Genomic DNA, 27906 nt, shown 5'->3' with positions numbered 1-27906 from the left:
TATCAGAAAATAATGAATACGTTAATTTAACCAGCTGGGCCACTGACGTTTAGGCACGCGAACGGCGTCTAACCGCCAGTGCCACTTACGTGCAGGCAGGCACTCTTTTCTACGCCGAATTTTATGAATGTTATCTTTTCTTAAATAAATAAAAAAAAAACTGTTTTAATTTCACATTATCTATATTATTTACTCCATTAAACCCATGTATTTAAAAGGTTGGACGTACACAATATTAACATTAAATGTCTTAAATAGTATAAATTATACTAGATATTTTTGACCGATTTTATCAATGCTATTTGAAAATTGTACGTAGGTATGCAGTTGGGAATACCACAGTTCATCGTGAGATGTTGCATTGGAAACGATGGCCGTATAGCATTGAGATCAAATTGATGTCTAAATAAAATACTTAAAAATACAAAATTTAACAGATTTAGAAGGATGATCTGGCAAAAAGCTGGCCATTCAGGGGTACCATATCAGTGGATACTAGAAAACCTTTACTGGAATGAGGCTATAAAGAAAATGGGGCAAAGTATGTGGATAGATTTTCACCATAGGGCATCATTAGAAAAGGGGAAATGGAGCAAGTCTATTCTACCATCACCACGAGAGGTGCCCTGATTTGTAGAGTCTCCTTTAACGAGGAATGAGCTTAAGTTAATACTGAGGTTAAGAACAGGGCACACAATGGGCAAAAGATTTGATGTCCTCATGGGAAGAAGCGAATCGCAGCTCTGCGATGAATGTCATGTTTTAGAGGACATTGTACATATAGCACTACAATGCTCTAAGTATGAACTTCACAGAGTACAGCTGCGAATTGCGGATATCTATGAGAATGTCGACGAATTGAAGGGTGTCCTGGCGGTGGGTAAGACGGAAGAGCTAGACAAAATTGTAAAGTTATTTAACAGAATAGGAGTGAGGACCTGATCGACGGATCCCCTTCTAGAAGAGAAGAGGCGATATGACAGCGAGTCGCAGTCAAAGTCTCGGTAAAATCACAAAAAAAAACAGATTTAGAATTATATACAGATTTAGCAACCAACGGTGTATATTCAAAATCGCGTGAAAACGGACGCGTAAAGACGGGTATTACCCACTGTGTCCGCTATGATACGTTTAATTCCTTTCTTATCAGATTTTCGTATCTGTTACCAGATTATCACACCATACTTATCGATTTCAGCGTGATTTCTGTAGTAATTGGATATTTTCAATCAGCGAAATCCGGATTAGTCACATTGATTAGATTACTTAGAACGCCGCGATTGTTTCTCTGAAGTCTGATAGGATATCTTCACATACTTCACATAGTCAACGCGGGGATAATATAATGTAAATTAAACGTATTTTAATGTGCATTGACAAGGGTCTCAGACTCTTGTCAAACATTGAAACTTTACTCGTTGGTCGGTAACTGAAGAGAAATGAAAAAATGGTTTATTAAAAATGTTAACGGCTCTAGAAAACAAATCGGTTTTTAGAAAGGTGTGTTTTTTAACTGGACAATATTGCCTTTTATAAAAAAATTCATTAGGTATCTCCATATTTAAATAAAGAGCGAAATACATTATGGTGCATATCGCGGACTATCACGTGACGTCAAAGTAAGCTAAACAGTGTGTAATGTCGATTTTCTTTGTGTTTAACATGTTATCAGGCTGATGCTCCCATCCCGTAGCACATTACCTTTAAACGTACATTGTCAGTTAGAACACAGCAACGAGGTCAATTCACGTTGAAACGCACTGCATCGACACCTGCATGACGTTTTGAGCGTTTTTATCATTTTCTATAAGAATATTGTCTATTATCTATGGTATTATCTATATAATATCGCAAGTAATTTTAACGTACGCACACGTAGAAACTGTTAAAATTAATTGAAATTTGCGTGAATAATTAATAATAATTCAAAATACTAATAAGTACATTAGAGTTGGCACCCTCTATAATCGAATTTATCGTTCAAAATATTCTGCAAAATGACGAAACCGTAGACTAAATTTGTCGCCGTGACAGCGTGACAGTGACGTGACATGCATCTCAATTTGATCACTACTTAATATACCTATAATTTGTGTAAAATTTGCGTATGCCAGAATCGGGAAACTGAATCTAAAAATGATCTGACTGAAAAATGACTGGAAATCGGAATCTAAACGTGGGAACAAAAAGTTTCAATATAAAAGTGTAACAAACGCTATATTCTTCAACAAAAACAGTCAGATAACGTAAAATAGTGTAATATTCCACAGTAAACAAATAGAGCACCAGTAAAGTGATACCAAATGCAATGTTTGCTATTTATATAAGTAGAATCAAATCCAATGAGAAAAGGTTTAATTTTGAACGTTAAAATAAACAGAGATTAACCTAAAATAAAGTGAATTATTTATAATCCATATGAAAAAAGTGTAATGTTTGCAAATTCACTAGTAAACATAGACAAAGTGATTATATAACGATTGATGATTTGCATGGTTATTTTTACACTTTTTCTAAAATATTTTTATACGCAAATATGATTGGAAATATATTGGTAACCCGTAGGTACTCTAGCAATTTAGCTACTTAGATTGATAGTTTTAATCCCAACATAGGACGGGGACGGTAATGCCGTGTCCACACATTGGCCACAAATTGCTGGCAACCTTATTAAATTTCACGATAATTATCATAAATTATTTTAATCGAAATTTAATGAGGTTGCCAGCAAACTTGTGATGCTGTGATGTAGTTCTTTGAACTATTATAGATGTGTAATTGTATGTTCACTGCATTTGTATGCTGATATTATGTTCTTTTTTATATTTTTATTTTTATCCCTTTTATTACTTTTATTTTTCTTTCTTCTTTATGAAAACGAAACGTTTTAAACTTATAATTTGTAATGTCCACAATATGCAAAATAAATAAATTGAATTGAATAAAATAAAATAATAAATTTGTTTAATCGTTATGTTGTTTTTATAACAAATTTGACTATTTTTAGTATATTATCAATTAATGTGTTCGGTGTCATTTATATGTATCATACATACCCATTACCTAATCTACCATTGCCTCTTATCACAACTGATTAGACACTATATTGATTAAAGTAATATATATATATATAATTTCGACTAAATATATTAAGTACAATGAAAGTGAGGAACACATCTGTTGCGTGTGTTTACGCGTAGAGTGTTATGACCGATTAAGTTAATTTTTCACCTGTTTTCTTCAAAAACCGCTGGTCTTGTGATTGGTTGATATTGGAAAGTTATCGTGGAAAGTGTTCTGTGATTTTTCCGGATTGAGGCTAGTACCACAACATAATATAATACTTATAAATGAAGCGCTGGTGGATTATTAACAGTTATTAATAATTCTACCGCGTTGTGCATCTGTAGATACAGGGTCGCCCCGTGTGTAGGGCGTGCCGAGCGGCCATCCGGAGCGCCGTAATTTAGAGGGCGCCAAATTTTAACATAAACTAATATAATAATCTATGATTATGTAACACAGTTCGACTGCAATATTCTACAGTTGAAGATTAATTTATTATTTAATTTGTTCTTAATTTAAATACTCGGAAAATATGAAGCTTGCAATTTGAGTTTTTTTTTGTAATTTACATTTCTGTAGTAAGATGGCAAAACACTATAATATGACCGTTTTTTTAAATTGTTCAGGAGAGCAATTTTAAGGTTCGAAAAATATTCAAACAATAAAAATAAAACATTCATTCTTGTGGAATCTATTTATTAATTAAGTTTATCAACTAAATGTTTATTAATATTTTTAAATTTTTAAGTGAAATCAACAACTGTTTATTCGGCACCTACCTATATGTACATTTTTTTTACAAATCCGTTATTTTGAAAATAATGCAAAAAATGAATGTTTTATTTTCCCCCTGGCTCTTCTGTTTTGTCACTGTTCTGTTTTGTCATGTTCTGTTTTGTCCGGTCACCATGAAATAATTATGCTTTGAAAGGAAGCGGTAGTCCGAAAAGTTTGGGAAATTCTGCTATTGATTATAGGCGGTAAATATTTGCATTTGATAACAGATTATAGCGGCGATATATAACTGATAATACGATAAAAGTGTGTAGACGCCCTCTACAACCGCATTCTTGCGTATCAGTTGAGCAGATAGCGAAATTACATATTATTCTAATACTTTAATGAACGATATTGCTAATTTACGATAACCGAATATATTTTATAGGATATTATTATAAAAGAGTGTATTCCCAAAACTAGGTTGGTCCAAAATGTCGTGCGTCCGCTATTGAAAATACAATTATTATTCATAATTTCATAATCAGCAGTCAGAATGACAAAAAATCCAACAAAACCACAACCCAGCGCAAAAATTACGCAAAATTTCACATGAAATACTGACTTTCACAACAATGAGTTTGATTTCATAATTTTTAATACTTAGTTATTTTGTTGTGTTCTAACAAAAAGAAAACAATTTTTTTATAATGAAAATACCTAATGCATAAACGCTAATTATTAAAAATATTTGACTAGCCTTATATCAGTGACGAAGGATGGAGGTAGGCTGTGGTGATCCGACATAAATATAAACAGTGCACACTAACAAATACTATCTGCAATGTGTATTATTAGTTCAATGGAAACGAATAAGTATGACTGACAAAGTGTAGTGTGGACTATTTATGTCGAGTCTCCACATATTATATATTAAGTTCAGTTATATATATTAAGTTCAATTGGTTCATAATATAAGGTATACAATTTATATACACGTATGGTCGTCTAACTATCGATGTTTTTTACATACGATAGCAATGCAATATATAGGATAGGGATCGGTACTGACTGTACCATTTAACCATGAGTAGGTGCCTTCTAACAAATCAAACAGTTTCCTAGATATTTAAAAAAAAAAATGATATCGCCGATTTGCTTTCCGAGATAGTTGACGGCAAACTTAAATTTTCAACAATTTTATCGTATATAATTACGGACTGAGATAGATATTAATCATCCTTTTAATAGTTACATACAATAATTATTACGGTCTCAGAATAAGTAAAATTAAAAGATACCTACGTTAAATGTCATAATATGACATATATTATATATATTATATTAAATGTATTATAAACATGTTGAAAATACTTCATAGTCACAGATGAAGGTGTTTCTTTATCCATTCTTTCGATGACAACGCCTCAACGTTATCATAATCATCATTTATGGCACTACAACCAATGACATATTCATTGACTACAACCCTTGGCGGGTCTTGGCCTCCTTCAAAAACTTCCCCCATCATGTACGACCCAGCGCCGACAATATACAGTTGCTTTTACCGAGCATTCTTAAATCTCCTGTGGCGCAGTCCAGATATTTCAATTTCGGCCGCCCAGGCCTTCTCTTGCCCTCAGGGGGGTTGCTTACCGCCTTACTGGTATATCCTCCGGCATTCTATGCACGTGACCGATCTAGCGCATTTTCATATAACACGTGATCTTTTCGCCCCTATAAAGTGTGTACAGCTCCTCATACCTTGACCTCCAAATGCCACGTTCTTGAACAGTCCCAAAGATTCTTCTCAAAACTCTCTTTTCAAAGATATCCAAATTTCTTCATCCTTTTTGCCGAGTGCCCAGCATTCTGATCTATACGTTAATACTGAGCGCAGGAGAAGGTTGTTCTGGTTTTCCTTGAGAAAGCCATGTTTTTAAGAAGTCTATGGAGACCAAAATTGCACCCGTTGGCGAGGGTGATCCGGCGATTTATTTCGTCGCTTGTGTTATTGGTGTTTGTGACAAGGTACTCTAGATAAACAAATAAATTCACAGTATCAAAAGCATCGCCGCCAATGATAAGGGTGTTATTATCATATGTTGCACTGTTGAGGATCTGGCATGCCCCATGTTTATGGGCTTCTGAAGACGCCTCAACATCAATGTTGAGAAATGTGACATTTCATTATTCTGTTTAAATTTCATATTGAAAATAATGTCTCATTTTCTTTTCAGATCACCGCATGCAGTTGAAGAACAGTGTTGAAAGTGTATGAAAAAAACTGCAAATGACAGTAACAAAATTGCGAATTAATGAATTAAGTTAAAGTGATCCATCCAAAATGGCGCGGCATACGGATATCGACAAAGACTATGGTAAGATTTTTAATGTAACCTACCTACCTAGTTAGTTTCATAATATCAGATTACCATTATAATGTGGCCGTCGCCTCAGAGCACCTGGTGTATACTTAGGCGTCATCCATAAATTAAGTCACACGATCTTTTGTATTTTTGACCTCACAGGTCTCGGGATCTGACATTTTGGGATTGCAAACTTAGTAGGTTGGAAAAAGTAATTTAAAAAAAATGTGAATGAATGTGTCTTACATAAAAAATGTATTGTGGCTAATGGAATCAAAAACACCATTGTAAAATGATACTGCGTGGGGTATTGTTACCTTTGATTCCAATATGTAGTCTCAATTATTATTATTCGAGGTTCGTCTCTTTCGAGGGTTTTCTGCACAATAGTGACATGTCCAAAACTTTAATTTACAGGAGAGCAATATTAAAATTTGGAATTATACACAATAATTCATTTCATCATAATATCATTTTTGTTTTCTGAATATAACCGAATGCTAGTGTCTCGTGGACGTTTTGGAGTTGTCATAGCATAATATTGATAGGTTCCTTTTTTTTTATTCTGTTTTCGTTCCAACAAAAATATCAGTTTTTCCGCTTTCGGTTCAGTTCCGGTTCGGAGCCCTGTAAAATTACTATGCAATTATTAAAATTTACTTTATACCTACAGTCATTATTATATTATTTTTTTATTGTGAGTTTTGACAGCAATTTAAGAACGCTTTTAGGATGGGTGAATATCGGTAACCATAGAGTGACTATGTTGTTCCCATAGAGGTATTAAATAAAAAGAGGGGCAAGTAATCGGCTTTCCCATACAACTGAATGAAGTAGGCCAACATTTTTTTTTTCGACCATGTCCGATCCTAATAGGATCATATGGGCCTCCACAGAGTAGAGGTTTGTATTAACAGATTTTTTTTACGAGAAATGGATGTCAGCCACTTGCTCAACCTATTAGGTCCATACCCTGACTCACACACATATTGAAAAACAATATGTGTGCTTGCCAGACCCAGGATTCGAACCTGGGACCCACGGCATGATAGTCCAACGCAACAATAGCCGACAACAACAAAAAATGCATAGCATCACGGAGGATTTCCTTTGGTCATTATAACGTACCCATATAATATAATGTTAACGTGGAAATTTTGCCACAAATTGATTACCAGCCTGCCTCACCATACTTTTTCACCATACTTGCCTGCTTCACCATACTTTCATATAACCTGCCGCCCCATGGTTGTTCCAATAGAAATATTGTATTTATATTCATATTGTAAAAGAATTGTATCAAAAACTAATTTTTGACGGATTGTGGACATGTCAGTCCATTGTGCAGACAACACTCGAATAATCTTACCAACACTGTTGTTGCTCACTGGACGCTTTGATGTTTCGTTATTCAACAAAGTCTTGCATCTACAATAAAAACAGGCAATTATTGCAACATTTGTATTATAATGTGAACGTTTTGGATTCGGTGGAAGTCACCCAGCTAATTAAAAAAAATAATACTATGCCTAATATTGACATATCTAAACTCTACATGAATACAGGATAGATACATCATTAATAAATATCTGAATCGAAAAGGTTAGGTATATACTTCCGAAAAATTCGCCCTCATTGCAATGTAGGTAGACTTCAGTTTTACATTTAATTAATACCCCATAACATTTAATTAGGTACGTGTTTTCTTTTAATTAAAGTAACAGTAAAATTGACATATAAATTTACTCAGTTTGGAAATTGATTCTTATTACGATAACAGAGTTCATTTTTCTGTCATATTATGTAGACTGTGTTCTGTATCTGTTTATTACGAATGAATTAAAGTGATATGGTATGATTTGGGCAGACTTAAGTTTGCCGCAGACTAAAATGTTGTACTTTTACACATTTGAGTTTTCAATTTTTCATACACTCCGTCCATAATAATATGTACTCGTACCTATAGTGGTTGAGCTTTTTAAGTGGACTGTAATTATTTTAAGGAATGATGAGGAGGTCGGATCTAGAGGTGGGGGCGATGGAACAGAATGCCAGACACTGACCTTTGTGATGATGTTTGATGGCTCCGTGGTCTAGTTTCAACTGTCACTCGGGCGGTATCGTTGTTTTGGGTCACCCGGTTCGTACACTCACGCACTTTGTGACACAGTTTTATGGATTATATGTGAGGGTGTATGAATGATGATGATAGATTATGAATAAGTCTGTACCTATTGAGTTAATCACTTGAGCGACGGAAAGCTATCAGAAGCCCGCACACGTCCGCTGTCGAGATGCAACTGCCTGTCTCTTTGCAACACGGTCTTTCATGACCCGTAATTGCTTATACATTGTCTGTTGACAATAACACTGGAAATTAGGAGGTGGGTGATGAGATAGGGAATGGAATGGGAATATAAATGGCCCAAACATATAGTTATACGTCAATGTTTATTAACTAACAAGAAATAGTATTAACTAACAAGTTAGCGGTGTCTATTCACCAAAATAGGCACATTTAAAATAAATAATCATATTCGAATTTACTCAGTGAATCTAGTATTGTTTTGAAAATATTAATTCCGTTATTTTGTTTATTTGATCTGGCGTTGTTACAGTGACTCGAAGTGCGCGATTGGCAGTCGGTTAAATTACAATGCAATTATTAAAATTTAGTTTATACCTGCAGTTATTTATTATATGCATTTTTTATTGTGAGTTTTGACAGCAATTTCAGAACGATTTTAGAATGGTTGAATATTGGAGTGACTATGTTCCGAAACATGCAATTTTGCTACGTTGTCCCTTCCGGTGCATTGGCGGATTTGCATTTTATACAGCTGTAAAATACACAATAATATTTAGATGTAGGTAGTCTTCTTGGCTGCTTATCTAAAAGTTGACAAATTTTCATTTCCTTAGCACCACAAATTGTTGGATCTGATTATATCTACGAATCTTCCGGTGTAAATGGCGATGCTTCCGGTACAAGTCGAACATATTATATAGTGTTTGAGATGATTAATGTATGTAGTGGTTATTAATATTATCCATTCATAATATGTTCGAAGGTTTATCTAAGAAATATTTTCTACACATTTAATATGACACTGAATTGACTGCTGAGTGAATCGAAAATTGTGTTGAAATATTTGCGATTTTTGACAGATACGGACGATAACAGTGTGAAGTTTACTTCGAAGGTATTTTCGGAAATGACTTGCAGCTAATCATTAGTCGTAGCATCATTTTTTTCACCTTCAATTTCATATTATCATATGGTGCCATTCATATAGAGAAGTTTTTCTTCAACGTCTTTATGATAATTGAATGTGTCAAGCAATTTAATGTAATACCAATAGGTACCTGATTGATTTTTTAATAACACGAAAAATAACAAATTCTGTGTTGCCATCATTATGATGATACATTTTTTTATTTATTTAAGTAGGTAATATGCAGCGTTTTAATATAAATTTGAAAATTCTTTGTTCCTTTTTCGAACACGTTGACTTACGTAGTTCAATGAACTTGTTTTGATGCCCTTTTAAATATAACTGCATACATTAAAATTTATTCGCTAATCCGTTTTTCCTGTCTTTGTTCATAAATGAAGTTAATTTTATATTGGTACACAATTAGTGACAATGACTTCCATAATCATAATAATATCAAAATACCACAGACTAGTCCAGTTTTCGAAACAAACGCCGATTGTTTATGTACAAAGAAAAAAATGTTTGGCGAGAGAATGTATGGTAATAGTTATATTTTTTTAACTACGTGACACAAAACTGTATACTTACTTCAAATATATTTTTTTTTTTTTTTTTTTTTTTACATACCGTGAACATTACAAATTATGAATTTAAGACGTTCACAACATGATATTTAAAAACAAAGAAATAGTATTAAACAGTGTAAAGAAGAAATAAATATAATATGCAGTATCTGAGTAGGTAGGTATCACAAAAACAGTACTTATGAAAAGTACAGTAAAAGGTACAAAAATTATAAATTGTAAAGCATGGAAGCACACCGAATGAGCTAAGTGGACCCTATTTTAAGAATTTATAATACAACGCCCACCTATACTCATCTTCACGTAGGTGGAATATATCAATATCCGAAGCGATTTGGTTTATCAGAGTTATGGCCCTCCCAATTAGCATTACCAATTGCAGGTTAGTTCTGCACCTTGGGAGAACAAACAACTGATTCTTCCGATTTCTAACAAGTTAATACCACTAAGAATGGCAGACTTCTCATGTAGGTATAATTCGAAAAAAATTCGTGGCCAAATATTGATATCTTCTAGCACTTAAACTACAGTATGTAACCATACCTAAGAGAAAGTCAATTGGATAAAGCCACGGATCCATATAACCTCAAATAAAGGAGTCTCAAAATTTTCATTTGGACTCGCTCCACCATAATGTCATATTTCAACTGATGTGGTGCCCAAACAATCGACCCACTCTCAAGCCGGCTTCTAACTAAAGAATTATAAAGGATTTTTAATCCAGTAACATCCGAAAAGACCCGGGAAGTACGTAAGACGAAGCCCAACATTTGTAGCGCCTCTATTACAAGTGATAGCTATATGGCCACTAAATGACGGCTTACTGTCAAACGTAATGCCAAGATGCCTTACAGACTTCGATGTTACTGCTAGCTATTGATCATACTTTGAATGCAATATGGTATACTGTTTGTAGAAAATAATGCACATTGAAATAAATGGCAATTATTTGAACGAAATATGCAATATAGATAGGTAATCAATAACTGGCACTACTATCGTTAATCGCATTTCACGCCACGGCCTGAATATACCACATTATACGTCGCAGTGTATCTAACAGTAATAATAACATGATTGTCTTATTAAATAGGTACAATCGTCTAAATAAAAGTTTCGGCATGTCAACTTAACTTCCCTCTATAATGCATCAATCTACCATAGAGAACTAAATAATATCCATAACCATTCAAAATAATATAGGTATATAGAGGTAAACGATACGGAAACAAGCATTTTTGTTGTGTTCCGTTTTGAGTAGATACTTTCCTACAGAATAAATTCTAGACTCATATAGCCAAATGTAGAGATGTCGACGTTAAGTTAGCCTTATCTAAAACATTCTAATAATGATAATAAGAATACACAGGTACGTTGGATGTTTTCCTCACTTCCGTTAAGACGCCGATATCAGTGACGTTACGGTCAAGCATAACTGAAGGCCACTTAAGCACTAAGTATAACTATGCATTTGGCCCTGAACAAACTAAATGTGTTGCTGAGGATTAAAGATTTACAAGTGACATATAATCAAAAACGAGTTAACAACAGTTTTCACATCACCACATAGATACCAATTGATTGATTTCAGATAAAATTCAAACATGTACCTACCTACCTCCGTTATTTAAATAGTTATAATTATTGTATTTTAACACATGAACACAATACCTACACAAATTTTCGTAACAACGTATTATATCTATATAATTTGAATATTTTGACTATACTTTATTCTTGTCCTCCTTCAAATACTGAAAACATAATTAAGAAATATAATAATAATTAATTTATAGAATGTTGAAAACAGATTTACTCAACTTTGTATCCGTTCAATTCTCAGCATCTGCAATAATCATTTTTAGATGGAGCATATGGACTCCACGCAATTTTTCACAAGGATTTATTGTCGGCCATAGACAATTATTAGTTTACGTCTTATTTAAGGCTATACCTCAGTTGAGGCATGGTCTAAAAAGATCGTGGCTAGGCGATGCGCGGATTGCGGGTCGCGGGTGCAAATGACGCATGCCGAGCGAAATATAATTTGGCATATAAATCCAACATGCGTCCATTTAATGTTCTGCGGCTGTGCATATATGACGGGTGGTGGTGGGCACTTTAACGTATGTTCTATTAGTAACGTTTTAAAGTAAATGGGTAACGTTTTTAGTCATCTTTACACGATTTAAGAATTAATACCCCAGTCGCCATCACGAAACAAATTGACGTATTCACACCTCGACGTTCGCTCTCAGACTGCCAACGAGTCCAAAATTTCGTCGCGCCTATAGTTGAAAATTATTTGCCGTTTCACTGAAGTATCGCCTTGAAGCAGGCTACAATAAATTGATTTTGAGAAAAAAGTACTTATGTCAAAACACAGTTCTAAATTAGATAAACAAACATGTAACTCCTCATCTAGGTAGTACCTGTAATCGTTCCCGTTTTTTTATGTCGTTTCCATGAGCGCTGAGAGACCTAATTCGCAAAGATAGGACGATCTAAACGGCAACAGAGATTTAATGCATGTTAGTATTCAATCAAGGATATTGACTCCAAGCCGAAATCCAAAATGCTGATAACTCTGTTTCAGAAAATGAGGTTTCGTGCACGGGATTGTTTTTCATGTCTTTTAATTTGTTTCCATTGTTAATGTCAGGATTGTCAGGTGTGTACCGTCGTATCTTGCAAAATGATAAATGACCCACCACTACATTTATAATAATCAAGTGATGAAAAATATACTCAGTAAATGATGCAAATAGGCTTTCTACTATCTTTTTCAATTCTGATAAAATTTTAAATTTGTTTGAGTAAGTGTGAAGTGCCTACGCACAGAACAGATTAATAAATATAATTCCGATAAGCTATATCCCAATACACTACATTTTGACGCAGGGTTTTGAATGTGTGAGTGTCCTGCGAAAATAAACCACACATAGAATACACCAATATTGAATGAGCGTCAGTGCATAAAACGAGAGCCTTTGTCAGAACAAAATACAAGCGTGTTCTTGACACGTGTTTAAGTTTATCCCACATTCCTCCACACTCGAAATCGGTTGCCTGTTAATCCACCCCGTTAGGTATTTCAGTTCCCATTATTTCTGAGTCCCCTGTGTCTACACCTGGGAAGCAATCAAGCTGTGAGTTTTAAATTAAGTGTACTACGTAATACGAACGGATTAACATTGTAATTTTGTGGCTCACCTGGAACCACTTGCGGCACACAGTTTGGCAGACACTGGCGATAGACAGATATACTAGATTAGTGCAGCCTGACAAGAAGAACTACATTGTTCGCCGTCGCTCATTCGTATAATAATAATAGTTAAAAATCGCGAGCCTAATACTACAAGATTCTAAGTGTTCGTCCTTGAGAAAACAAACCCAACAGTGAAGTACTATTCTAAGCTGCCTCATTGTTACTTTTGTTTCGCCAAGGACAAACACTTAGAACCTTGTAGCTCTCGACTCGCGAAATGTCAATGAAGCGTTCATATCGGGACACCGTGCAGAAACATAAGATCATGATAATTATATCGATCAATAGTAAGTTCTTTGCCCACTGAGAATTGTTCTTTGTAAAGTATTTTGCCCTTAGATCTGAAAAAAAGTCTTTTTACGACGTTTACGTCCAGTTGATCTCGCCAATTGGCCAGCCAATCACCCTCTTCTCTTTTCTTTTCGGTGTCATCATTATCAGCTGTCACGTGGGCGGTGAACTAAGCCGGGTCCATCGCCCGTGACGCCCGACCAGAGCCGATTTGTATTATTAATAATTATAAACTACACCATATTGCATATAAGTATTGCAATACCGGTATGCCAATAATTTCCGATACCGAATTACCTATTTTTAAAATCAGACAAAACCGATATATTCGGCATTGAAAGTGGAAACAAAATGTTTTAATTAATATAAAAAGTACATTACTGTATTTTTTGTCGCGTTATGCGATGTCTGTTTAACTTCCGTAACCCTTCAACGTCCTTGGACACGAGCAATGGCGCGTGCTATAAAATATTAATATTTAAAAGAGATTTATAATATATTATGACCCCCACGATGGCCGAGCGGCTTATGTGCCGGCCCATAGAGTCGTGGGTCCCAGGTTCGAATCCTGGGTCTGGCAAGTACACATATTGTTTTTCAATTTGTGTATGAGTCAGATTATGGACCTCATAGGTTGAGCAAGTGGCTGTCATCCATTTCTCGTAAAAACAAAATCTGTTAATACAAAACCCCCCCTCTGTGGAGGCCCATATGATCTTATTAGGATCGGACAAGGTCGGAAATATATTACATTTATTGGAAGATACTTCTGTTTTTTTTCCATTATATTTCACTAATATCGGTATTCGTATTTTCATTCGGCATTGCAATCCGTAATTGCATATACCTACATACCCATACTTTAAATTAATAAATTCGAACAGTGAATTTGAATCCCATTACATAAGTGGTAGGTATATTAAGTACAATTAAAAAAAAACCACAAGGTTTGTGCAGTGATTTTCACTGAGCAGGTATAATATGTACTAAAAGTAAATTAATATGTATAATTAGCTGGCCTGAATGTGGTGTAAGATTTTGTTAATGAAAAATAAAATTTGTATAAGTAGTGGAAATTCCATGTTTGGTTTTACATAAAATAAATATTACCTACATAAAAGTGGAATAATAAATATGTATCTCTCTGTTGAAAATTAATTTGTAAATAAGTTAACAACTTTTTGCTTGCCCACTTCACACGCATTTTTGTTAGATAGAAATTCCTAGATCTATACTGGCCAAAAAACTGAATAAAAATCTAGGTATCATAAGTCGACAGAAAAAATACTTTTACAAATTTCTGAGGGTACCCAAGTTATTCTGCTGAATCAATAATACTATCACATGCCTGCAAGTAGGTCCAATCACTTCGATATAATTGTATATTACTCGTATGTTACTGTAGTGCATTTGATTTTCTTTGAAGCAGCTTGTTCACATTGCCCTCTCCACATGCAATTTTGTTAAATATGCAATAAATCCTATGTCTAACTAAGCTCGGAAAAACTAATGAAAATGTATCATAAACTTCATGAGCTGTGTTCTGATAATGACATAAATTGATTAAAAAAAACAATTATTCAAGGATAGTGTCGTGAATTCAGAGTTACACTATAATAGAACTGTTTCATATTAATTTAATACGTTAATTAATTTGAACGAAATATGCACTCGAAAATCTTCATTTACTAAGAACCAGTTACTGCATTGCAAGTAATCAATAACTAACACTACCATCGCAATGCAGTGCCGCGGTCTGACTATAGACTACCATGGGATGTTATATAAGTCAAAATAAAGGGCAGGATGTCCGATTTCCTCACTCGTCGGGGGATCACTAATTATTTTCATACCAACTCTCAATTTTACAACGTTTTTATTAGGTCATATTCTTGTTTGTCCGGTGGTTGTTTATCCAGTAAAAATCTTTCAATCTATTCTTCACTAAATTCCCGACTAGTTAGACATTTGAAACTTTTAGAATATATCAGAACACGATGCCAATGCATTCTTTTAATATCTACTTTTAGCTATCTTTAAGTAGAATTGAATTCATTTTCAGTTAATTCTGTTTTGTATGAAAAGTTATTTCGGAAGAAATTCGTAAAAAGTAAAACACTATTATTGGTTGCTAGGGGTCTGGGGTCCTAGCAACTAAATTATTAATATATACGCGCGTTACTATGGAAATCAATATGAATGTCAAAATGACATTTCAGTATTATTTCTATCAAGTAAAAATTTTTTTGATCGTTTAAGCTAGTAATGTCAAGTTTATATGATTTAACAGAACATTTAAAAACGTATATAAAAAGTTCTTTTTATCTTGTAATTATTTTATATTGTATGGCAATTATTTAGATGTCGAACTAGCCTGTTTCAGCTAATTTAACCCTTTTACTCCTACCTGAGAATAGGAGTAAAATGGTTAACCACTATTTTTCTATGGGTCTTCAGATTATGATTTCTTTGCTATGTTAATCCTCAATACGCATCTGCCGACGACAAATTAGCGCCACAATACTTAACAATAAAACGACATAATTATTGTAAATCTCCAGAGTTGACGGTGTTTTAAATTGTAATTTCGGAGTGACAGTGTTGCCAACCTTGCTATAATATTATAGTACACATTATTTAAATTCATTTTTTAGTCAGCATACTATGTACATACTATATACATCTGCCATATAAAAATTATATATTATAATACTTACGCCAAATAATACTATACTTTACCATGTCCGTACTATATTTATGGTAGAAATCCTATATTTTTTTTTAAATATTTGATTGGGAAAAATATGTATTTTCTGAAAACGAAGGGAATAGACAGCTCGGAAAAGCTAAAAAAATAGTCAATACGGTTCTGAATGGAAAAGGTTCTGATTGTTTGCTCAGAAGCTTCATATTAAAAAAGACTCATCGTTAGAGAAAAATTAGTGGGTAGGTATTATCGTGATAAAAAAGGTAGGTATTATCGTGATATTAAAAAAATGGTTCAAAAATTAAGAACACTCGTTATGGTATCATATAACCTCGTTTGCATACAATAACATGGCATATCAATGAAGTAAAGGTGCCGTCTACCATAATATTATAATATTGTAACAAGTGATAGCGTTGAAAGGCGCCTTTAATCTAGGATACGCACAACGTAGGCTGTTCGTGATGTTGTGACTGTTTCCACACGATCACTCCACGGGAAAATTCAAATCTTCCCGACCTACTACAGCTAATTGTTTTTTGGATGGGGGAGCTAAGGTGCTTGTTTATTTATGCATTAAAAATCCAATATGCCACTTGCGTATAGGTGCACAATTGAGGTACACAATTTTCGTAAAATTGTATTGAAAAAAGATGGCAACACTGTTAAATTTGACTGCAATTCAGTTTGCACTGAACCTGCGCGTACGGCGGACGCGCATTAATTTCAGATAACTTTTCCTTATTTTTCTTGTCTCAAAACAGTTCGACTTTTCCGCGGCTGTGTAGGTACTTATTTTGGTTCATTGCATTGCGCGTCATACTATACTAGTATAATCAATGGACGACGTTGAACATCTTTTGTTATGATATGATAAAATTTCATTGTTCCAACATTGAATCTTAACATAATTTCAAATGTTAATTATTTTAGTGTCGTAATCACCGCGTTCGTTTGTTTTCTTTGTTGCATTTATTTACTTCCTAGTTAGTGATTGCACTGAAATTAGTGGACTGTGTATTTTATGTCAAACAGTTTTGTTGTGTTCGTGAGTGTTGTGACAATATTTTCAGTGTTGTTTTTGTAAATTCTGTTTTAAAATCCAAGCATATAATATTTAGCTGTTGTCGGGTATTAAATAATATATTGTACTAAACTTTTCCAACGAAAAGTTGAATAATAGTTTCGATTAATTTCCGTACAACTTGTAATCAGCTGTCAAATTCACCTAACCGTGACTGTTGCATAGCTATTATTTAAACATTTATTTTATTGTAGATGCTTAGGTAATTTAAAAATATGTCTATTTTCAGTCCGACCAAATTTTTTTGTAGAATGGCTTTGAGATGTACGCGTTACGTTTTTCAATAGATATCATAATTAATTAACACTAATAAACCATGAACCAACCAAATATGTGTAAGAAACCATCTAGATATCTTTCAAGTTGCATAATATACGCTTATCATAACATTCTTTCTTTCGATCATGTCCGATCCTAACAAGATCATATTATATGGGCCTCGTTTCAAAATCGTATAATTGCGACAATGCCATTTTTACAACGTTTTTCTTAGCTCGTATTCTTATTTGTCCGGTACAAATCTTGCAATCGATTTTTAACTAACTTCCCGACTAGCTAGAAATTTGAAACTTTTAGAATATATCAGAACACGATTTTAATACTTTTAGTCATCTTTAAGCAGAATTGAATTAATTTTAAGTTAATTCCGTTTTGTATGGAAAGTTATTTCAGAAAATTCCGTAAAAAGTAAAATACTATTATTGGTTGCTAAGTGGGTGGTCCTAGCAACAAAATTATTAATATATACGTGCGTTACTATGGAAATCAAAATGAAATGTCAAAATGACATTTCAGTATGCTATATTTGTTTGATTGTTTGTTTTTTATTTACTTCAAATCAAGTACAAGTTTGAGCATATTGAGCATAATAATTCAACAGAAAATTTAAAAACGTTGTATATAAAAGTTCTTTTTATCTTGTAATTATTTTCACTATTCTTTGACGTATCGTATTGACGCGTTATCCCTTGATGTGACGACGAAAAACCGACAAATGGTCGATTGAGCCCTTTGGTCATATTTATATCGCATTTTCACACGCAACGGTGAAACGTTTGCCCATCCATACGATACGTAACAATAATAGGATACGTAAAAGGTAGTTACTAGTCATCAAATTTGTAGATCTATAGATTTCCACATCACATGAGTAGGTCAGTGTAGTCGGTGAACTTTTTTGGGTATTAATTACCCCACTATCTATTTTTGTATCAATAATTGACATTCTTCTCCACAGGCTTCAAAGTAAATAAAAACAAGTTAATTATTGATCTTAAAATGTAGAATACATTGCTCTTTACGACAAGAATTAATAATTGTTTTAAAAAACCTCACATGCTGTCATAAAAAATGAAAATAATAATTAAAAGAATGGAATAAATAAATTATTTGTTTTAAAACAACGTATCCGGAAATTTGTACGTAAACAGTTCACCGCAGGACACTTATACGTGCGCCGCAGTACGTGAAACATGAGTTCGTATAACATTTTATCGAATGACGAGTTCTTCGTTTAACATTTCACCGTGGAGTATATTTGTACGTATGCTACAGCATGTGGCGAATTTTATGAGATGTCTTTACTAGGTTAGGTTAGGGTTAATCTAATTGGAACAGTACTATTTGCAAACTATCGCCGCATTTTGTTAGAGACGTACAAATGTATTCCATGGTGAAATGTTCGACGAAGAACTCGTCATTTGATAAAATGTTATACGAACTCATGTTTCACGTACTGCGGCGCACGAATAAGTGTCCCACGATGAACTGCATACATACAACTTACATGTAACCTTAAAACAATCCAGTTCGGGATTTTGAAAACTGGTGTTGAAAGTTCAAAAATGCGTTTAGAGAATTCGTGTTCACAAAGATAGGTTGGTAAAGGGCAGCAGTGAGATATATTATAATATCTTCGTCACTTCAACATCCGCATTTTTAAAAGGGGGGCTCGGTTCCGGACTTCCCCCAAGGAACGAAACAAATACGAATTATTTAGGTGAATGGAATATTACTTCATCTTAAGGCATCATGACTGATGATCGTGACCCAGGTGATTTGGCTGTCGAACTGCTTTCTCGATGGGTTCGCCTAAATCCTCTGCTCATTTTAGCTAGGGCATAATAATGCATATGTCATTGGAAGACCAGTGGCATTCATGAATTGGTGCAGCCATCTTGGTCATTCAATGCTTGATTTAATATTCTGACACGACATGGGTATAGACAATGTACCCTGAAAATTGCTGAGGTCCGCGGCGACGAGAAGCTGTAAGCATCAGATGGGGTAAATACGGTCAGTACGACCTGTCACATTTTGTTAACCTTGCCCTCACCCGCCGCCTTAAAAATAAATAATAAATTGTATGGGTGGTTTGTGGCATTGTTCGGTAAACTAACAATGTTTGTAAGAATGTTGCATTCGAGACATAAATGTTTAGGAAAACCTTTGATACGAGATGTTTTTCTTCGTATTTATATTCTAAAAATCTAAAATACAATAATACCAATCTATGAAATGTAATGAACATAATCGATGATAAATAGTAATTCAGGTTTATCACCTTAATACAGTGGTCTCCAACCTTTATGTTACTACGCCTCCCTTTAAAAAAAATCTAATCTTGGCGCCTCCCCCCCTTTATTTCAATTTTAATACAGACACTTTTTTAACACACAAGTTTTTACTACTTACTTATATCAAATTTTTTTTTTTCATGCGACGAATGAGCTTGTTTATTACCACAATCAATTTTAAAAGAAGTCAACCAAATTCATCATCGTTCATTGACAAAAATTAATGGATTCTATCATGAGCTCCACATAGTGAATAGGGCCCACAGGCCAGGATCTTTCACCCATATATTAAAAATATTTAATATCCCTGAAACAAAGCTGCGCCGCAGGCGACTTTTTTTACTATTAATAAAATTATATGAAAAATGCAATAGCAAACTAACCAAGAACTCAGGAAAAAAAATTTTGTTTGCTTCAATATATCTGGCGTAGAAATCATTTAAAAGTGGAGACATGTATTATTGTTATATTATATTAAAGAAATCACGTCAAAAACAATTTTAAAAAAAAATATCACACCCTGCCTACACGCTTTAGTTGACACTTTAGCTACGAGTGACATTTAAATTTGAGGTTATTGTTTTCATGCAACCAGCGGTCGTTTTGTGCATTACCGAAACAGAGCGTTTGCAAAAGCGCCATTTTTAAATTTCTCCGCTCCAAATATTTTTTTAATAGGATTTAAATATATGTATTATATATTAAAACAAACATTCATGCACTGAATTTGCACTGTTACGTTAAGATATGAACTTTTATTTATTTGTAGATATTATAGTATAAAAAATAATTTATTCAAAAATTTTGGCGCCTCCCCTGGCAATAGATCGCGCCTCCCAGGTAGGAAACCGCTGCCTTAATACGAACGCAAATACTATCAACATTAATTAATTCTTTGTAGATGTATACACGAAGATAATGTCTATGCACTGTTTATAATATTAATATTGCTACAAAAATCCCTTGTGCATATCATTTTAAAATACATACTATATTATGGTAATAATAATAAATAGGTGGAATTAAAATTTTAAAGTACAGTTATTTAAAACGTGTATATTTCCATAATAATAAGAAAACTAATTGTTATGTATTTCGTTAAAATAGCACTAGTTTAAATGCGTTAGGTTTTCCTCGTGTCTTACCGATAATTTTATTTCAATGCTATTGTAATTCATTTACTATAATATACATAGTATAATATATGTTTTTAATCACTTTTACAAAAGAAACCAGAAGATACTGAGATCATTTCACTGAATTTTAGTGGCTATATACTTTTTGATTCATATTGTGCTTTCGCTTACCTACCGAACGTAGAGTTGCGGAAAAGATTTACTCTCAAAAATTTCAACGTATATACATAATTAGTTGACATAGTTTTCCATATCAGCTTTTATTTCCTATTTACCGAGAAAAGTAAATATTCAAAATGGTCGGGCTGTATTTCAAAGAGACTTACTGATAATTTGAAACAGCAAACAACGAAATCGCTTATTAGGTATACAATTATTATTACAATATAAGAAATAGTTACGGTGTTTATTACCTTTTTACTATTTTAACTTTTTGGAATATTTGGTGGGGTTATAAATGGCACAACGGTAGCAACACTTCACTTCACAGTAACAAATGTTAGTAATTATTAGATGTTATTCTTTTTCTTGTGCCATCCTCCTATCTTAGGTTGGACACTATCAGGCCGACCCTCCTTGCATTGTCTATCTAGAATATTTCGGTGGAGCTCCATTCTTATCAATCAATTATTAGCAAATTCGTTGAATTTTCATAAATCTGACGACGTCAGGCTCACCAAATAGTTTATACAACAGCTTATTGTAGCGGCGTCGTTAGATGAGGTTCTCGCAAATGGCTAAAGATCTTTCGCAAGGTTCTACACACAAATATATATTATACATTCTGGGGATCACTTAATAGTCAATGTCCACCTCTCTTAGCCGTATCACAATACTGGTATCATTGGTTTTAACTATTCCCTATATAGACAGACGGGCATCGCAAATGCATAACAAAGTAACCAAAGAAAAACGTCTTATTAAAACAATTATATTACCTCAATACATACTCGCGCGATACCCGAGAGATGCATGTTCGATTCCTGCGGGTTGTCTTACTTTTTTCAAAAAGATTTTTTCTATTGGTAATAATATATTTTCTTAGAAGTGTTTTCAAAATTATGTATGCTCAATACATGCGATAAACTACCATAGATAGCCGTCAATAGCGGCCGATAGCAGCCTTGTAGATGCGCAGGATCCGATTATAAACGATTATTTTATTATTTTGTCATACATATCAGTTCGTTTCAAATTTAGAATTTGCCTTGCCTTAAAATATCGAAAATTGATGTGATATTTATATTAACATATTAATTAATTACCTACGACATTTATATTGTAATATAAATTTATTACGAATAAATAATTTCATGGTTAATATGCCTAGATAAGTACATTGTATTTATATATTGCGTATGTTTTTGTCAGATGATCTGTATTGACTACTCCATATAAATAAATGCACGGTTATCCTTAATTTTTGCATACAATAATAATAATTGTATTATAGTACCTACCTACGAAAACTTTTTCTTGACATTCATAAGAAAATGATATTGTATGATAACCCTGATAAAACCCAACTAGGCATCGTTAAGACTTTGGGGCATGAACCGTATTTAATACCGGATTGTTTAAAATCGGACAAATCATTATTAATTATTAAATTTAATTTAATTTCACAGCTTTAATAACAATGATATTGTCCCGTTAACATTTATCCCCCCCCCCCACCCCTCAACAGAGTTACATTAAAAATATTACTATATTAATACAAAAAATAGTTGCCATTTGAACGACCAAAAATGAATATTTTTACCGCGGATACCTGTGGATGATTATAAATATCTAACAAGTTTATAATAAAGCTTAGAAAGAATACTGTCATTATAATAGGCATTATTATATAATATTTTAAAAGGCCTAATAATATGTCACATTCGCTTTTTATTCGTAATTTTAATTAATTTAATTCTAGTCGATTATCGTTTCTAAGTACTTTCCTGTGGAGATACAAATTCGCCGTTTTTACACAACAAAGCTAATGGGGCACATATTGTATTTTCATTAAAATCTCGATTTCGCCAAAATGGTTGATTCGCCCTTTTTACAAAACACCGACGATATCTATATTGTGATTTTCTCAAATCCCGTGTGTTTGTGATTGTTCAAAATTACCAACAACCATCACCTTATACACATTATTCACAGATAATATTAATTTTCACTGCCAAATATCAAATTTCATTCTACGCCATATTAGCTCCCATAAAGAGTAGTGTCGAGCAGTTAGTTTTAGGTTAGTTTTGGATTAGCAAGAAGGTCTCTATAGTCCAAACTCTTCGGTCGATAGGATGTTTTTTAACGCTAACCAATAAACAAAACAAATAATTTACTCAAAAATATTTAAGGTAACCTTTTTCTGTAGAGATGGAGCGGAGCCTAAACATATGAAAATTAAGCTAAAAAGGGATCCCTAATTTTCATAGAAACTCCGAAATGGATTTTTTTACATACAAAAATGGCACATTGATTTTTATAAGAAAACCACAGAAGGCTCTGTCTGGGAGAAGATTCAACATATTATTTGATTCTACTGCGAGAATCAGTGTTGCCAACCGTACTATAATAAATTATAGTACAATACTATAATTTTGATTCTGCAAAAAATGTAAAATACTATAATTTTACGCCAAATATGCCAAAATATTATAATTTTAAAGAATTTAAGCCGGAAAATGTTCCTGTACTATATTTTTTACAGAAATACTGTACTTTTTTACGCCTTTGTACTATAATCAGCATAGAAAAAGATGGCAACACTGGCGAGAATACAGTCTCGTCGCTAATCACAGAATTGTGGCAGTTATGAATCATCCTTCCTTGAAGATATTGACAATGAACTTGCGTGACCGGAGAATAAAAATTAATGGGGGGGGGTTCCAGCTGCCACATAGATATCAATTTAATCCCAATTAAAATTAGCAACAATAACTGATTACAAAAGTGTTTTATATTCTTTTCCCTCATTCAGCGATAACGATTCGCTTCTTCGCGATGTGCGGAATATTCTTAAAAATATTTTATTCATTTAAAAAAAATCCAAAGAGACACACATTTTTTTCTAAATAATATCATCATCATCAGGCGCGGTCGATCCATTGCTGGATGAAAGTACCTCTTCTTCTGTATTTATGGCTTACATGAAAGACATAATATTTATGTGTATTAGTATTTTTTTTTTTTTAGAATTATTAATAACCATAACCATATCCTTGCTTTTTCGTACAAGGTGGTTGTTAGTAATTTTGAACAATCACAAACACCCAGGCTTTGAGAAAAACACATAAATGTTTTTGTCATGACCGGGAATCGAACCCAGGAACTCTCGGGTGGAAGGCGAGCGCCTTACCCACTGCACCACGAGAGCCGCCGAGTATTAGTATTATAGATCGGTAACTCTAGAGCAGATGTTCTCATGTGCGGCCACCAACATCATTTTCAGTGTTTAATTTTATTTAATTAACTGGGCTAACGTTAAATATGCGTTATTGGAAATGAGTCATGACCAAGTACATAAAAGCCATTTTAATAATGCCACGGTTGAAAAATTTTGGTCCAAGTTATACGTTGACCAAGAATCAAGTCAATTCAATGAAGTGGCAACTATTGCTTTATTAATATTGTCGATTTTTCCTGCTACTGTATACTGTGAAAAATCAGTGTAATGCACTTCATAAAAAACAAATATCGAAGCCAGTTGACAGATATAAACTTGAAAGCAGCCATGCGGCATGCATTGGAAAAAAGGAGTGTTGAGGAATTTCCATTTGCATTATTTTTAAATAAATAGATATTGTAAATAGATTTGTCTATAAAGAAATTGATCCATTTTTTAAGTAAATAAAATTTAGCTTTAATTTTTTCAATCACAACAAAACCGAAATTTGGTGCGGCCACCAGACGTTTCCATAGAACTGTCAATGTCAATTGTGCGGCCACAGTTAAATTTCACGTGAGAACCTCTGCTCTAGAGAGGTCATCAAACGTTGACTGGCTGAAGGTAGACGTAATTTTTCTAGTAAGTGGTGATCATCTGAGGCGTTTTCAAATTGTGAGAAGAGCACACTCTTGACCAAGCGAACTTTCGTACATTTTGCTATGACACTATTTTACCATATTTTCTTTTCACGTAAGCTTGACATTGCCTACTCCTTTTGCCTTTTGTGAGTTTTTTAATCTCCTTTTCGCAATCTCTCGTGTTAGAATACATACACATAAGAATGCAGTCATAGCATACCGGCATGCAGTGATAAGGTTTTGGATACACTGTTTTGGATAGTCTAGACGTGGATTATTGAATTATTATTTTCACATTTATATGTCCCCATATTATGTCTGTTGTAATGGAAGTTTCTCAAGTATGCCCGACCCTCCGTTGGACCGCTATTAGTCTCTTAAAGCGGGGCTCTCCTCGCCGAAGATTGATGACTATAGTTGAACTAAATCGAAATATGAATGACGTACTTTGGTAGTAGTGAGGACTTGTTGATTCCGTGACATTCCCCAGTCCCGGCACAACTTTGGCAAGGACCTAAGACCCGTTTCACACGGGAAACATGTGTATTTGACGCATTTACACATAACTGAATGGGCGATTCAGATGGGGACACACGAGTGTCGCGTTCATTTATATGTAAATGCGGAATCCGCCGCACAGGTGTCCCGTGTAAAACGGGTCTAATGCCGGGTCCACACTGGCAACATGTCGCCGTCAACTTCGTTAAATTTTTACGATAATTATCATAATTGCTTAAGAAATTTTACGATAATTATCATATTTATCGTAAAATTTAATGGGGTTGCCGGCGACATGTTACCAGTGTGGACCCGGCATTATGTTCTTTGGGACACGCTACTGGACAGTATTTTCCAGTTGTATTTTTTAGGTGTATTTATATATTACGTTTTTTAGCTAATGGTGTACGAGTATATTATTTAACCAGAGACGTTTACATATTATGTGGTGTATAAATTTAGTGAATAGACTACCATCTGTGAACCTTTTTTAACAATGTGTGGCTGTGGGGAAGAAGACGATCATCATACTCCAAGAAAAGGTAACTAACCCAAGAAAAATTATCGGAAATTAAATATAGGTATTATTTAGAGCAGTGTTCTTCAACCGGTGGTCCGAATTTATTACCGGTCCGCGAAAGCGTTCACCATGCCATCAACCGACTATATCGCTAAACAATTCCAACATTTAAAAGCGTTAGCTGAAAACTTTAATAAATATTTCTCTGAAAATTAAAACCTACGTAAAGGCGGACTTCTAACTTCTGGATTAATAATCCCTTTTTGGAAGATATTAAATCATGCGCACTTGATCCTCGTGAGAAAGAAAAGCTGATCGAGCTATCTTCTGGTGTCCAAATATAAAATGCAATCATTGTCTCAATTTTGGATATCCCTTGATAAAAAATATCTATCTCTGAATTACCTACATAGATCAGATAATTGGTAATTTTTCGTTCGGTTCTATTTCGGTAATAAAAACCAAATATAAAAAAGCAGCAGCAGATTTGGCACTAACCAAAAGTTGTAATTTTAAAACATAAGATTCCATCTATAATGGTTATTATTTCTGGCTAATACCGGTCCGCGAAATATTCCTCCTATGTTCACCGGACCGCGGGTGTTAAAAGGTTCAAGAACACTGATTTCGAGTATTTAGAACAATAATTATTAGTTTCGGTGAAAAATATATACAAAAAGTTCATATTATTTAGACGTCATAGTATACATAATTATAATGATGGGTATGTAATAATATGCAGATTTCGTCATTTTGAGAAAATTAATACTCACTGTTGCCTAGTAACGATTTCTTAACATGATTCAAACGTTTTTCGGGAAAATTTTAAAGAGAGAAATAAGAAATACTTTTATGAGGAATGACTGCTGGCCATTCGCCAACCAACTGGGACCTTTCCCTGGATAAAACACACATTCAAAAAACAACATGTGATTTTGTGTGGAAACGGGCGCCCCGCCACTAGTGTGTCGTAGATTTTTTTCGAAAACTATAATACCCAAAAATGTGTTATTATTCCAAGCAAAACTTTTTAATTTAACAATTTTGATGTCTCGCGAAATTCTAATCAGTTTTAAGGTGTGTCGCTAACTCAAAAATAATAATGAAAAACACTCCTTTATTTATGATAGAAATTGCCTAACGCGTCTACTGCGAAATCTCACTTATTAAAACGAAAACAAAAATACGAGAATATCGGAAAAATCTCGACGTTTTTTTCAGAGCGTTGGAGCGGAGCTCGGAGCAGGAGCACGGAGCAGGAGCACGGAGCAGGAGCAGTGGAGCAGGAGCAGTGGAGCAATAGGGTTTTACCTGGAGCCGGAGCACCGATAATTGTAGTACTCCACTGCTCCGGATGTTTTTTTATTATTATTAAATTTTCGTCCTAAAATCCAATGAAAATATTATATTTAAAAACAAATTCAAGCGGCATGTCAAGTCGTATCCAGTATGCTCACTACCCAAGCGAGTGTCGAGAGGATATTTTCAGCAAGAGGCAGATAATGAAAGACGATTTAATTTCGGAAATTTTGTTTAATAGAGTTAATAATGAAAATGACGAATAATAAACCTTGTTTTAACCTGGAGCGGAGCAACTCAAAAAAGGGTCCGCTCCAACCCTCTCGTGTTTTTTCCTCGAAGTCATAGACATCATCAAAATTTCCATAGATTTTGATATATTTTCTTAATTTCTTCAGTTAGTCAGTTAGTGGTTAGTCGTATTTTAGGTTTTAAAGAATCGATCTCGAATTAATGGAATTCCAGTGATGTTATTGAAGCAACAGTTTATGTGATGGACGGTGACAGGATTTAACCTGCTGCAGATAAATCATAATTTTGTAGGAATTTT

At 33.9% G+C, this 27906-nt stretch overlaps 1 protein-coding gene across 4 annotated transcripts in view; it reads left to right on the top strand.

Moving 5' to 3' along the window:
• Ctl2 (Choline transporter-like 2) overlaps window positions 1-27906 on the top strand; it is a 105386-nt gene that overhangs the window by 32834 nt on the left and 44646 nt on the right. For 2 of the 4 annotated variants that reach the window (XM_085946666.1, XM_085946662.1), the window contains exons 1-2: window positions 16841-17008; window positions 25935-26079. In XM_085946666.1, coding sequence (XP_085802792.1) covers window positions 26034-26079 — 46 coding nt within the window. In that variant the 5' untranslated portion in view covers window positions 16841-17008; window positions 25935-26033. Of the gene's footprint in view, window positions 1-6023; window positions 6165-16840; window positions 17009-25934; window positions 26080-27906 lie in introns of those variants that run through there. The other 2 variants (XM_085946663.1, XM_085946665.1) reach the window with 2 other exon arrangements.

The sequence above is a fragment of the Rhyacophila brunnea genome, unplaced genomic scaffold, assembly GCF_057557595.1.
Source record: "Rhyacophila brunnea isolate RB1 unplaced genomic scaffold, BYU_Rbru_1.0 scaffold_2, whole genome shotgun sequence".
Lineage (NCBI taxonomy): Eukaryota > Metazoa > Arthropoda > Insecta > Trichoptera > Rhyacophilidae > Rhyacophila > Rhyacophila brunnea.
The sequence above is the reverse complement of the archived record's forward strand: the minus strand, read 5'-3'. Positions and strand labels throughout refer to the sequence as shown.